We start from the raw sequence: 15,406 nt of genomic DNA, 5'->3' as shown, positions 1-15,406 counted from the left end.
AGATGTGCACCCCAGAAGTGTGGAGGCTTCTGCGATGGACTTGAGATGTGCACCCCGGAAGTGTGGAGTCTTCTGCAATGGACTTGAGATCTGCACCCCGGAAGTATGGAGGCTTCTGCATGGACTTGAGATGTGCACCCCAGAAGTGTGGAGGCTTCTGGGATGGACTTGAGATGTGCACCCCGGAAGTGTGGAGGCTTCTGGAATGGACTTGAGATGTGCACCCCGGAAGTGTGGAGGCTTCTGGATTGGACTTGAAATGTGCACCCGGAAGTGTGGAGTCTTCTGCAATGGACTTGAGATCAGCACCCCGGAAGTGTGGAGGCTTCTGCATGGACTTGAGATGTGCACCCCAGAAGTGTGGAGGCTTCTGCGATGGACTTGAGATGTGCACCCCGGAAGTGTGGAGGCTTCTGCGATGGACTTGAGATGTGCACCCCGGAAGTGTGGAGGCTTCTGCAATGAACTTGAGATGTGCACCCCGGAAGTATGGAGGCTTCTGCAATGGACTTGAGATCTGCACCCTGGAAGTGTGGAGGCTTCTGTTATAGACTTGCGATGTGCTCAAGCCCACCTTGGAAGTGTGGAGGCTTCTGTTATAGATTTGAGCTGTGCTTAAGCGCACCCTGGAAGTGTGGAGGCTTCTGTTATAGATTTGAGCTGTGCTCAAGCCCACCCTGGAAGTGTGGAGGCTTCTGTTATAGATTTGAGCTGTGCTTAAGCGCACCCTGGAAGTGTGGAGGCTTCTGTTATAGACTTGAGCTGTGCTTAAGCGCACCCTGGAAGTGTGGAGGCTTCTGTTATAGACTCGAGATGTGCTCAAGCGCACCCTGGAAGTGTGGGGGCTACTGTAATAGACTTGAGGTGTGCTCAAGTGCAGCCTGGAAGTATGGAGGCTTCTGTTATAGACTTGAGATGTGCTCAAACGCACCCAGGAAGTGTGGGGGCTACTGTTATAGACTTGAGGTGTGCTCAAGTACAGCCTGGAAGTGTGGAGGCTTCTGTTATAGACTCGCGATGTGCTTAAGCGCACCCTGGAAGTGTGGAGGCTTCTGTTATAAACTTGTGATGTGCTTAAGCGCACCCTGGAAGTGGGGAGGCTTCTGTTATAGTCTCAAGATGTGCCCAAGCGCACCCTGGAAGTGTGGAGGCTTCTGTTATAAACTCGAGATGTGCTTAAGCGCACCCTGGAAGTGTGGAGGCTTCTGTTATAGTCTCAAGATGTGCCCAAGCGCACCCTGGAAGTGTGGAGGCTTCTGTTATAGACTCGAGATGTGCCCAAGCGCATCCTGGAAGTGTAGAGGCTTCTGTTATAGACTCGAGATGTGCTCAAGCGCACCCTGGAAGTGTGGAGGATTCTGTTATAGACTCGAGCTGTGCTCAAGCGCACCCTGGAAGTGTGGAGGCTTCTGTTATAGACTCGAGATGTGCTCAAGCGCATCCTGGAAGTGTAGAGGCTTCTGTTATAGACTCGCGATGTGCTTAAGCGCACCCTGGAAGTGTGGAGGCTTCTGTTATAGATTTGAGATGTGCTAAAGCGCACCCTGGAAGTGTGGAGGCTTCTGTTATAGACTCGAGATGTGCTCAAGCGCACCCTGAAAGTGTGGAGGCTTCTGTTATAGACTTGAGATGTGCTCAAGTGCACCCTGGAAGTGTGGAGGATTCTGTTATAGACTCGAGCTGTGCTCAAGCGCACCCTGGAAGTGTGGAGGCTTCTGTTATAGACTCGAGATGTGCTCAAGCGCACCCTGGAAGTGTGGAGGCTTCTGTTATAGACTCGAGATGTGCTCAAGCGCACCCTGGAAGTGTGGAGGCTTCTGTTATAGACTCGAGATGCGCTCAAGCGCACCCTGGAAGTGTGGAGGCTTCTGTTAAAGACTCGAGATGTGCTCAAGCGCACCCTGGAAGTGTGGAGGCTTCTGTTATAGACTCGAGACGTGCTCAAGCGCACCCTGGAAGTGTGGAGGCTTCTGTAATAGACTGGAGCTGTGCTTAAGCGCACCCTGGAAGTGTGGAGGCTTCTGTAATAGACTCGAGATGTGCTTTAGCGCACCCTGGAAGTGTGGAGGCTTCTGTAATGGACTCGAGATGTGCTTTAGCGCACCCTGGAAGTGTGGAGGCTTCTGTTATGGACTCGAGATGTGCTCAAGCGCACCCTGGAAGTGTGGAGGCTTCTGTTATAGACTTGAGATGTGCTTTAGCGCACCCTGGAAGTGTGGAGGCTTCTGTTATAGACTCGAGATGTGCTCAAGCGCACCCTGGAAGTGTGGAGGCTTCTGTTATAGACTCGAGATGTGCTCAAGCGCACCCTGGAAGTGTGGAGGCTTCTGTTATAGACTCGAGATGTGCTCTAGCGCACCTTGGAAGTGTGGAGGCTTCCGTGATGTGCTCAAGCGCACCCTGGAAGTGTGGAGGCTTCTGTTATAGACTCGAGATGTGCTCTAGCGCACCTTGGAAGTGTGGAGGCTTCCGTTATAGACTCGAGATGTGCTCAAGCGCACCCTGGAAGTGTGGAGGCTTCCGTTATAGACTTGAGATGTACTCAAGCGCACCCTGGAAGTGTGGAGGCTTCTGTTATAGACTCGAGATGTACTCAAGTGCACCCTTAAGTGTGGGGGCTTCTTTGGCAGTTACAATTTTTAAATGTCCTCCCCAGTAATCTAGGGGCGCAAGACCGTTGAAAGAAGGCCCCGAACCAAGTGGGGGCTGTGTACAGGTGAATAGGTGACCCTGAGGTGTATGTGTTTCATGGAGTGCAGCGCTTGGAGGGAACTGCCCTTGAGGGGGAGAAGGGGCAAGCCTGAGTTGGAGGTTATATAACCCAGGAAGAGGGTGCTCTAGGAAGGGTGTGAGCGGCCTTGAGTGTAGGGTGGGTGGGCTCTGATGGAGAAGAAAGTGACCCCGAGGAAGGAATGGAGGCCACAGACAGGGGGTGAGGTCGGCTTTGTACCCAGGAGCCCACGCTGTGGTTGCTGAGACCGCCCACTGCCAGTCCTGCCAGACAGGCACCTGCATGCATCAAATGCACGGTGTGCACAGGACAGGGGGTCCATATTGTGCACAGCGTGTATCCTGCAAGTGCAGAATGCACCGAGTGCGTGCTGTCCGTAGTATGCGTTAAGAGGGTCCGCATAGCAGGTGAAACTGAGAGATGAATCTATGGTCAAGTATATATTCTATAGGTCACCTTCTATGTACTGTGCCCTAAACAAGTATATAAGGCAGGGGCTCCTTTCAGGGGGCAGACTTCCCATCCCATATACTCTCTGAGGGTACTGTAGAGCTGCGTTTTCATATTCTATAGGGTTAGTGTGAGCCCTTCCAATACTCGCTAAGGATATTGGGCTATTTAGTACCCCCCTAGCGCTTAAATGACCGGTGCCTTTACACTCCAACTAAACGACTAAAAGGGATCAGCGCCTTGAAACGGTTCACACTGCAATCCAGCGCTATGCTGTGTTCAGCTGGTGATCTCACACCAACACCCCCGCCCCCCTCATTTTCCTGATATGTTGACACGCTTTTTCTTCCAGCATATTATGGGCAGGGTTCCGTTGGAGGGGGCGCAATTCGCCACTTTCTGGACAAGGTTTCAGCGCTTTGAAACTAGTAAAAAGTAATATGGCGCTGATTCGGTGCAATACAAAAGCATGTTAACATGATTGGTGCATGAGGCTAGCGCCGGGGGGAGCCCAGTAGCCAGGGCCCCTCTCTGTAATCCCCGGCCAGACCCGCTCTTTCATCTTGGCACGAACAGTGCCCCTCAGCGGTATGCCAAACCACAGACTGGCAAGGTGACCCACCTGGAGAGGGGCGTACAGAGCCCCCTCTGTGTGCAGCTGGCTTCCTGAGTGTGATGTTTCCTCGCCCCAGCGACGCCCCCCTCCTCCCCCGAGCCTTAACTAGTTCAGCATGTGTGAGGCCAGACTTGAAAGATGAGCCCCCACCGTCCTCTGGACTCCTTCAGCCCGGAGAGGGGTGTTTGTCCTGCACTGCGGTTTCCTGTCTTGCTGAGGAGCCTGGCTGGGAGAGGAGCCGGCTGGACTGGTACACTGGAGGAGCTGGGCAAGCTCTGGGCACGAGGAGCCTTCCGCTGCCAGGAGAGGGCAGGAGGCAATGGTTATAGGCCAGCCATCGACCCTTAGCAGAGCCACCGGTGCTGGGGTCCTGCCTCTATTCACCGGTCATACATTGGCCCATGGTTCCTTGGCTAACAATTGGCCCATACCCAACTGGCAGAGCATCAGACCCTGGCATAACAAGCTGTATCTCACTGCCCTGCCACCAAACCCTGGCTCCGAGGTCATCCATTGAACCCTAGCTCACCAGCCAAGTATCAAACCTGTGTTCACCAGTCACCATCAAGTCACAGCATTCTGGCACACCTCACAGCGTATCTCCTCGATGCACCCTCAAACTCTAGCTCACCAGCCAAGTATCAAACCTGTGTTCACCAGCCAACCATCAAGTCACAGCATTCTGGCCTCACCTCACAGCTTATCTCCTCGATGCACCCTCAAACTCTAGCTCACAAGCCTCCCAGTTATCCCCAGCCACCAAACCCTACCTTAGGGGCCAACCATCAAATCCTTTTGCAACAACCAATCATCAAATTCCTTCTTCACCGAGTCAATCCTCAAACCTTATCTCACTGGCCAATCACTGAACATTAGGGTTCAATAGTTGGCATTGATTGGTCAAAGAGCTAATTACACAACCAACATTAAAACCTCCACTCACTGGCCAACCACCACACAATCAATATTTCATCAGTCAACCATCTGTTACGTCAGCATACATTCAAAAACCCTGAGCATAGTGCCCAATATTGGAACCCCAAGCCACCAGCCATCCATGGAACTCTAGCACACTGATTAACCATCAAACCTCACATCGAAGGCCAAACATCAAACTTTATCTCATATGCCAACTACTCCCAGCTCACCCTCAAACCAACAAACCACAGTGCATTAACCAAACGTTGAACACTATCTGACAGGTCAACCAACAAGCTCAAACTCAACACACACAACCCTAGTGCACAAGCCAACCATGGAACCCTGTGACATTGGCCGAGCATTACATCTCACCTAAAGGGTCAACCATCAAACCTAACCAAGCCAACTTTCAAAGATTGACTCACCAGCAAACCATCAAATTCTAACTCACTAGCCAACTACTGGAAACTAGCTGGCCAACTATCATGGCCTGACTCAGCTGCCATCTACTGAACCCAAGCTCTCTGACCAACCATGGGAACCAACCTCACCAGTAAACCATTGAACCCTCACTCACTGACCAACCATGATAGAGTGGCAAACCATCAAACACTGTCATAGTGGCTAACCGTTCAACCATGATACAGTGGGCAGCCACCAAAAACCATAGTACTAGCTAACCATGCAAACATGGTACTACAGGCAGCCACCAAAAACCATAGTACTAGCTAACCGTGCAACCATGGTACAGCGGGCAGCCACCAAAAACCATAGTGCTAGCTAACCATGCAACCATGGTACAGCGGGCAGCCACCAAAAACCATAGTGCTAGCTAACCATGCAAACATGGTACAGGAGGCAGCCACCAAAAACCGTAGTGCTAGCTAACCATGCAACCATGGTACAGCGGGCAACCACCAAAAACCACAGTATTAGCTAACCATGCAACCATGGTACAGAGGGCGGCCACCAAAAACCACAGTACTAGCTAACCATGCAACCATGGTACAGCGGGCGGCCACCAAAAACCGTAGTGCTAGCTAACCATGCAACCATGATACAGCAAGCAGCCACCAAAAACCACAGTACTAGCTAACCATGCAACCATGGTACAGCGGACAGCCACCAAAAACCATAGTGCTAGCTAACCGTCCAACCATTGTACAGCGGGCAGCCACCAAAAACCATAGTGCTAGCTAACCATCCAACCATGGTACAGGGGGCAGCCACCAAAAAATATAGTGCTAGCTAACCATGCAACCATGGTACAGCGGGCAGCCACCAAAAACCCCAGTGCTATCTAACCATGCAACCATGGTACAGTGGGCAGCCACCAAAAACCACAGTGCTGGCTAACCATGCAACCATGGTACAGCGGGTAGCCACCAAAAACCACAGTGCTAGCTAACCATGCAACCATGGTACAGCGGCAGCCACCAAAAACCACAGTACTAGCTAACCATGCAACCATGGTACAGCGGGCAACCACCAAAAACCATAGTGCTAGCTAACCATGCAACCATGGTACAGCAGGCAGTCACCATAAACATAGTGCTAGCTAGCCATGCAACCATGCTACAGCAGGCAGCCACCAAAAAACATAGTGCTAGCTAACCATGCAACCATGGTACATCTATAGTGCAGGCTAACCAAGGAACCCCAACTCATCAGACAACTATCGGACCTTACTTCACTGGCCAAGCATTAAACCTTGACTGATCAGCCACGCACTGTACACTGACACATGTCCCACCAATAGGAACCCCTGTTCACAGCTAACCGCTGAATGACTTACTCTCCAAAGATTCGACACTCTCACTAACCATGGACAGAAAGTCAACCATTAAGCCCTGGCTCCTCAGGCCAACCATCAAACTGGATCACCAGTGAACCCCAGAAAATATGAGACTCATACAACCATAAAACCATAAGATGGTCCGAGTCACATACCATCTTTCGAAAGTCCTCGCACAGCAACCACAGAAGCATTACTCACTGGTGATCCAGGGAAACCCTGGAACACTCGCCAAGCACCGGAGTGCTACTCAGGAGGATAGCTCAGGAGCAACGTGCTCGCCTTGGAAGCAAGATGGCACAGAGCAGCACAGGTTCGATCACCAGGTCCTCGCTTAAAAAACCTCTGGGTATTAAGCACGTTATAAATAACCTATCATATCATATACTCACGGCCAGCAATTCGACGCTTGGTCATGGCACATCCATCAAATCTTGACTCAGTGTCCAACCATTGAAAGTCCTGTCTCATCAGCCAAATATCAAACCCTGGTTCATCAGCCATACATAGAAAACCATGGCTTACCTAGGCATTCATCCACCTCCGGCTCGGCAAGCAGCCATCAAACACTAGCTAACGCGGCAACTATCAAACAACCTGCCCAACCTTTGAACCAAAGAACCCTCTCTCCCAGGCTACATACCTACCAAACACGTTCCCATCAGCCAATGATAGGCGCGCAAGCACACTGGCCATTCATCGAAAGCCTTGGCTCTCCAGCAAGCCATGGAAACGCTGCTTCGCCAGACAATCGTCCAACCATTGGACACAGCCCACCTCTTGATCACTCAGCTTGCAGAGTGACAAGAAGTCCCCAATAAGAGACTATGGCCATCTTCCAGTGACAAGCATCTGAGTTAGGGAACCCCCAGGAGACGAGAGAACAGCCAACTCACTCACAGTGCCAGGGGGTCAGGGATTCCTCTGAAAAAAGGACAGGGCCCACAGCTTGCAAAGTGGCACATTTCGGAGTTGAGCAGCCCTCATGATAAGAGTGACATTTTGGTGAACTCCCCCACTCAATAACTGAGTGCCAACCAAACAACCACCCCCCAAAAAAAGCATTGAACTAGGCGCAGCTCACCTGCCAGTGTCCCCCAGGTGTATGGTGGCTATAAGCAATCAGATGTGGGTCTTCTTTTTCCATGACAATTGCAAGGGCACATCACACGTCTTGTACTGCTGCAGGTCAGCCATGGCTGGGACCCGCCCTTAGTGGTGTGTTAATTAACGTCTTGATTAAGGTGGCCATGACCTGTGCTACCTAGGTGACGTCATCAGTCATTGGCCATGAACCCAGGGCTTGCAGCTTAAGTTCTTCATACTGTGGGGATCTGTATTTCTGTGTCTTGTGCCATGTTTTCTGTTGCTCCTCTTATTTCACACTCAGGTTCTAACATGGCTGCCGTTTGTCTCTGCTTTCCTCCTTCTCAGGGAAGACCCTCCAAGATCATTGAAGGATGAGGCATCTCTTGCTGGTTGGGATGCTGGCAGCGCTGTGCCCGATCTCGCTAGCTCAGTATGACGACGACACGCTCTGGTGGATATCCTACCTGCGAAGTCGCTACTATGGCTATGGTCCGTCCTATAACAATGGTCCATCCTACAGCTATGGCCAATCGTATGATGACTACAGCGCGCCCCTCTCAACCGACTGCCCCGGGGACTGTGACTGCCCACCTAACTTTCCCACCGCCATGTACTGCGATAGCCGTAACATGAAGCATCTCCCGTACGTGCCTTCACGAATGAAGTACATCTACTTCCAGAACAACCAGATCACTGGGATCCAAGATGGAGCTTTCGAGAATGCTACCAGTCTAGTCTGGATCGCTCTCCAGAACAACCAGCTCCTTAACGAGAACATCGGTAGGAGGGTCTTCTCCAAGCTCCGGAGCCTGGAACGACTCTACCTGGACCACAACAACTTGACCAGGGTGCCTGCTGGCCTGCCACGCTCCCTGAGGGAACTGCATCTCTCCTACAACCAGTTGCCCAGGATCCAAAACAATGCACTAGAGGGCCTGGAGAACCTGACCTCTGCCCACTTCCACAGGAACCAGATCCAGGATGTGGGAAGCGCCTTCAAAGGTCTGAAGTCCCTGGTCTTCCTGGACCTAAGCAACAACAACTTGCGGAAAGTGCCGGACAGCCTCCCCGACACCGTAGAGCAGTTATACCTGGAATTCAACAACATCAATATCATCCCCGCTGAATATTTCAAGAGCTTCCGGAACCTGCAGTACCTGAGGATCTCCCACAACCATCTGACAAACGACGGGATCCCGTCCAACACCTTCAACAGCAGCAGCCTCCTGGAGCTGGACCTGTCGCACAACCGCCTGCAGCGGATCCCACCGGTCAACACCAACCTTGAGCACCTCTATCTCCAAGGCAACCAGATCCAAGGTCAGTATTCTGCTCACTTCTTCACACATAGGCCCCTGCCTTGCCAGGAGCAATTATGCCTTTGGCCTTTTTAGTTGAACTCCAAGCAGAACTTAACACAAAAACCCTAAGTCAGCGAGGGGGCATCTCCATGTATAAGATGACGACACACAAGCCACCCACTAGGCTAAGGGACATGAACGGCGCCTCTGTGCACCACTACACAATACTCGCAACCAGCCCAAACTTCAGGCTATGTGAAGGAGTGTGGATTGAGGCAAATGGGGCGCCTTCATCGCTCTGGGTTGGCAGTACCATGTAGAGCGCACGCCCCTCCTTTGCCCGGACAATCCTGCACCAATCCAGGTATCCCTTGGGCCCATTACCCTTCAAGGTGAGGATGCCAGGCAGTTCATGCCTTCAGGCCCTTCGAACCAAACATGCTCCGGGTGAAGATGTCACATAAGTCACACACATCAGGCCCTCAGTGCTCTCGCCTGAAACAAGTGTGCAGATATTTCACTCCCATGATCCCACTCAGACCCCTCCCTGCACAGGGGAATGAATTCAGATAATTCACTCCCGTGAGCCCACTCAGACGCCTGCCTGCCAAGTGTGACGAGTTCGGTTAACGCACTCTTATCAACCCTGTCAGAGTCCTCACAAAACAGGGTGATGAACTTGGAAAATTCACTCGCATAAACGCACTCAGAGCCCTGCCTGCACAGGGGGATCAACTCAAATAATTTACTCACATGACCCCACTCAGACCCCACCCTGCACAGGGTGATGTCCTCAGATAATTCACACCCATGATCCCACTCAGAGCTCTGCTGGCAAAGTTTAATAGCCTCAGACACCCACGAGCCCCCTGAGAGCTCTGCCTCCGCAGGGTGATGAGCTCAGATAATTCCCACTCACAACCCCCCTCAGAGCTCTGCTTGGACAGTGTAATACCATCAGATAAGTCACACTCAAGAGCCCCCTCAGAGCTCTGCTTGGACAGTGTAATACCCTCAGACACCCACGAACCCCCTAAGAGCTCTGATTGCACAGGGCGATGAGCTCAGGTAATTCACACTCACGAGCCCCCTCAGAGCTCTGCTTGTGCAGGGCGATGAGCTCATAAAATTCCCACTCACAAGCTCCCTCAGAGCTCTGCTTGTGCAGGGTGATGAGCTCAGATAATTCACACCCAGGAGCCTCCTCAGAGCTCTGCTTGCGCAGGGTGATGAGCACAGAATTCACAGTCACAAGCCCCCTCAGAGCTCTGCTTTCGCAGGGTGATGAGCTCAGATAATTCACACCCACTAGCCCCCTCAGAGCTCTGCTTGCGCAGGGTGATGAGCTCAGATAATTCCGACTCACGAGCCCCCTCCGAGCTCTGCTTGCTCAAGGTGTTGAGCTCAGATAATTCACACTCACAAGCCCCCTTAGAGCTCTGCTTGCGCAGGGCGATGAGCTCGGATAATTCCCACCCACGAGCCCCCTCAGAGCTCTGCTTGTGCAGGGTGATGAGCTCAGATAATTCACACCCATGAGCCTCCTCAGAGCTCTGCTTGCGCAGGGTGATGAGCACAGAATTCACAGTCACAAGCCCCCTCAGAGCTCTGCTTTCGCAGGGTGATGAGCTCAGATAATTCACACCCACGAGCCCCCTCATAGCTCTGCTTGCGCAGGGTGATGAGCTCAGATAATTCCGACTCACGAGCCCCCTCCGAGCTGTGCTTGCTCAAGGTGTTGAGCTCAGATAATTCACACTCACAAGCCCCCTTAGAGCTCTGCTTGCGCAGGGCGATGAGCTCGGATAATTCCCACCCACGAGCCCCCTCAGAGCTCTGCTTGCGCAGGGTGATGAGCTCAGATAATTCCCACCCACGAGCCACCTCAGAGCTCTGTTTGCGCAGGGTCTTGAGCTCAGATAATGCACACTCGCCAGCCCCCTCAGAGCTCTGTCTGCGAAGGGTGATGAGCTCAGAAAATTCACACCCAGGAGCCCCCTCAGAGCTCTGCTTGCACAGGGTGATGTGCTCAGAAAATTCACACCAGCGAGCCTCCTCAGAGCTCTGCTTGCAAAGTTTAATACCCTCAGATAATTCACACTCACGAGCCCCCTCAGAGCTCTGCTTGCGCAGTGTAATACCCTCAGATAATTCACACTCATGAGTCCTCTCAGAGCTCTGTTTGCACAGTGTAATACCGTCAGATAATTCACACTCACGAGCCCCCTCTGAGCTCTGCTTCGGCAGTGTAATGCCCTCAGATAATTCACATCACAAGCCCCTTCAGAGCTCTGCTTGCGCAGGGTGATGAGCTGAGATAATTCACACTCACAAGCCTCCTCAGAGCTCTGCTTGCGCAGGGTGATGAGCTCAGATAGTTCCCACTCATGAGCCCCGTCAGGGCTCTGTTTGCGCAGGGAGATGAGCTCAGATAAATCCCACTCATGAGCCCCCTCAGAGCTCTGCTTGCACAGTCTAATACCCTCAGATAATTCCCACTCACAAGCCCCCCCCAGAGCTCTGCTTACACAGGGTGATTAGCTCAGATAATTCACACTCACAAGCCCCCTCAGAGCTCTGCTTGCGCGGTGTAATACCCTCAGATAATTCACACTCACGAGCTCCCTCAGAGCTCTGCTTGCACAGGGTGATAAGCTAAGATAATTCACACCCGCGAGCCCCCTCAGAGCTCTGCTTGTGCAGGGTGATGAGCCCAGATAATTCCCACTCACGAGCCTGCTCAGAGCTCTGCTTGCACAGTGTAATACACTCAGATAATTCCCACTCACGAGCTCACTCAGAGCTCTGCTTGCACAGGGTGAGGAGCTCAGATAATTCACACCCACGAGCCCCCTCAGAGCTCTGCTTGCACAGTGTAATACCCTCAGATAATTTGCACTCACGAGCCCCCTCAGAACTCTGCTTGTACAGGGTCATGAGCTCAGATAATTCACACCCACGAGCCCCCTCAAAGTTCTGCTTGCGCAGGGTGATGAGCTCAGATAATCCACACTCACGAGCCCCCTCAGTGCTCTGTCTGCACAGGGTGATGGGCTCAGATAATTCACACGCAGGAGCCCCCTGAGAGCTCTGCTTGCGCAGGGTGATGAGCTCAGATAATGCACACTCGCAAGCCCCCTCAGAGCTCTGCTTGCGCAGGGTGATGAGTTCGGATAATTCACACCAACAAGCCCCCTCAGAGCTCTGCTTGCGCTGGGTGATGAGCTCAGATAATTCACACTCGTGAGCCCCCTCAGAGCTCTGCTTGCGCAAGGTGATGAGCTCAGATAATTCACACTCATGAGCCCCCGAAGAGCTCTGCTTGTGCAGGGTGATGAGTTCAGAAAATTCACACCCAGGAGCCCCCTCAGAGCTCTGCTTGCGCAGGATGATGTGCTCAGATAATTAACACCCACAAGCCCCCCTCAGAGCTCTGTTTGGACAGCGTAATACCCTCAGACACCCACAAGCCCCCTCAGAGCTCTGCTTGCGCAGGGCGATGAACTGAGATAATTCACACTCACCAGCCCCCCCCAGAGCTCTGCTTGTGCAGAGTGATAAACTCAGATAATACACACCCGCGAGCCCCCTCAGAGCCCTGCTTGCAAAGTTTAATACCCTCAGATAATTCACACTCACGAGCCCCCTCAGAGCTCTGCTTGCGCAGTGTAATACCCTCAGATAATTCACACTCATGAGCCCTCTCAGAGCTCTGTTTGCACAGTGTAATACCGTCAGATAATTCACACTCACGAGCCCCCTCTGAGCTCTGCTTCAGCAGTGTAATGCCCTCAGATAATTCACATCACAAGCCCCTTCAGAGCTCTGCTTGCACAGGGTGATAAGCTAAGATAATTCACACTCGCAAGCCCCCTCAGAGCTCTGCTTGTGCAGTGTGATGAGCCCAGATAATTCACACTCACAAGCCTCCTCAGAGCTCTGCTTGCGCAGGGTGATGAGCTCAGATAGTTCCCACTCATGCGCCCCCTCTGGGCTCTGTTTGCGCAGGGAGATGAGCTCAGATAAATCCCACTCATGAGCCCCCTCAGAGCTCTGCTTGCACAGTCTAATACCCTCAGATAATTCCCACTCACAAGCCCCCCCAGAGCTCTGCTTACACAGGGTGGTTAGCTCAGATAATTCACACTCACAAGCCCCCTCAGAGCTCTGCTTGCGCGGTGTAATACCCTCAGATAATTCACATTCACAAGCTCCCTCAGAGCTCTGCTTGCAAAGGGTGATAAGCTAAGATAATTCACACTCGCGAGCCCATTTAGAGCTCTGCTTGTGCAGTGTGATGAGCCCAGATAATTCCCACTCACGAGCCTGCTCAGAGCTCTGCTTGCACAGTGTAATACACTCAGATAATTCCCACTCACGAGCTCACTCAGAGCTCTGCTTGCACAGGGTGAGGAGCTCAGATAATTCACACCCACAAGCCCCCTCAGAGCTCTGCTTGCACAGTGTAATACCCTCAGATAATTCGCACTCACGAGCCCCGTCAGAACTCTGCTTGTACAGGGTGATGAGCTCAGATAATTCACACCCCCAAGCCCCCTCAAAGTTCTGCTTGCGCAGGGTGATGAGCTCAGATAATCCACACTCACGAGCGCCCTCAGTGCTCTGCCTGCACAGGGTGATGGGCTCAGATAATTCACACGCAGGAGCCCCCTGAGAGCTCTGCTTGCGCAGGGTGATGAGCTCAGATAATGCGCACTTGCAAGCCCCCTTCGGGAGCTCTGTCTGCGCAGGCTGATGAGTTCAGAATTCACACTTACGTGCCCCCTCAGAGCTCTGCTTGCGCAGGGTGATGAGTTCGGATAATTCACACTCACAAGCCCCCTCAGAGCTGTGCTTGCGCGGTGTAATACCCTCAGATAATTCACACTCACAAGCTCCCTCAGAGCTCTGCTTGCACAGAGTGATAAGCTAAGATAATTCACACTCGCGAACCCCCTCAGAGTTCTGCTTGTGCAGTGTGATGAGCCCAGATAATTCCCACTCACGAGCCTGCTCAGAGCTCTACTTGCACAGTGTAATACACTCAGATAATTCCCACTCACGAGCTCACTCAGAGCTCTGCTTGCACAGGGTGAGGAGCTCATATAATTCACACCCACGAGCCCCCTCAGAGCTCTGCTTGCACAGTGTAATACCCTCAGATAATTCGCACTCACGAGCCCCCTCAGAACTCTGCTTGTACAGGGTGATGAGCTCAGATAATTACACCCACGAGCCCCCTCAAAGTTGTGGTTGCGCAGGGTGATGAGCTCAGATAATGCGCACTCACGAGCCCCCTCAGAACTCTGCTTGTACAGGGTGAGGAGCTCAGATAATTCACACGTAGGAGCCCCTGAGAGCTCTGCTTGCGCAGGGTGATGAGCTCAGATAATGCGCACTTGCAAGCCCCCTTCGGGAGCTCTGTCTGCGCAGGCTGATGAGTTCAGAATTCACACTTACGTGCCCCCTCAGAGCTCTGCTTGCGCAGGGTGATGAGTTCGGATAATTCACACCCACAAGCCCCCTCAGAGCTCATCTTGCGCTGGGTGATGAGCTCAGATAATTCACACTCGTGAGCCCCCTCAGAGCTCTGCTTGCGCAAGGTGATGAGCTCAGATAATTCACACTCACGAGCCCCCGAAGAGCTCTGCTTGCGCAGGGTGATGAGCTCAGACAATTCCCACCCACGAGCCCCCTCAGAGCTCTGCTTGCGCACGATCATGAGCACAGATAATTCGCACTTACGGCCCACCTCAGAGCTCTGCTTGCGCAGGGTGATGAGCTCCGATAATTCACACCCAGGAGCCCCCTCAGAGCTCCTCTTGCGCATGGTGATGAGCTCAGATAATTCCCACTCATGAGCCCCCTCAGAGCTCTGCTTGCGCAGGGTCATGAGCTCAGATAATTCACAAGCCCCCTCAGAGCTCTGCTTGCGCAGGGTGATGAGCTCAGATAATTCAAAACCAGGAACCCCTTCAGAGCTCTGCTTGCGCAGGGTGATAAGCTCAGATAATACACACCCGCGAGCCCCCTCAGAGCTCTGCTTGCAAAGTTTAATACCCTCAGATAATTCACACTCACGAGCCCCCTCAGAGCACTGCTTGCACAGGGTGATGAGCTCAGATAATTCCCACTCACAAGCCCCCTCAGAGTTCTGATTGCACAGTGTAATACACTCAGATAATTCCCACATACGAGCCCCTTCAGAGCTCTGCTTGCACAGTGTAATACCCTAAGATAATTCCCACTCACAAGCCCCCTCAGAGCTCTGCTTTGACAGTGTAATACCCTCAGATAATTCACACTCAATAGCCCCCTCAGAGCACTGCTTGGACAGTGTAATACCCTCAGACACCCACGAGCCCCCTGATAGCTCTGATTGCGCAGGGTGATGAGCTCAGATAATTCACACCCACAAGACCCCTCAGAGCTCTGATTGCGCAGGGCGATGAGCTCAGGTAATTCACACTCACAAACCCCCTCAGAGCTCTGCTTGCGCACGA

The 15,406-nt window shown here is 52.5% G+C and overlaps 1 protein-coding gene across 1 annotated transcript in view; it reads left to right on the top strand.

Annotated features, from left to right (window-relative positions):
* FMOD (fibromodulin) overlaps positions 1-15,406 on the top strand; it is a 341,872-nt gene that overhangs the window by 35,554 nt on the left and 290,912 nt on the right. Inside the window, exon 2 of the mRNA XM_069633075.1 lies at positions 7,948-8,922. Coding sequence (XP_069489176.1) covers positions 7,974-8,922 — 949 coding nt within the window. The 5' untranslated portion in view covers positions 7,948-7,973. The remainder of the gene's footprint in view (positions 1-7,947; positions 8,923-15,406) is intronic.

This window comes from Ambystoma mexicanum, chromosome 13 (genome assembly GCF_040938575.1).
Source record: "Ambystoma mexicanum isolate Mex_15411 chromosome 13, UKY_AmexF1_1, whole genome shotgun sequence".
NCBI lineage: Eukaryota > Metazoa > Chordata > Amphibia > Caudata > Ambystomatidae > Ambystoma > Ambystoma mexicanum.
Note: the sequence above shows the minus strand (reverse complement) of the source record. Positions and strands in the feature narration are given on the sequence as shown.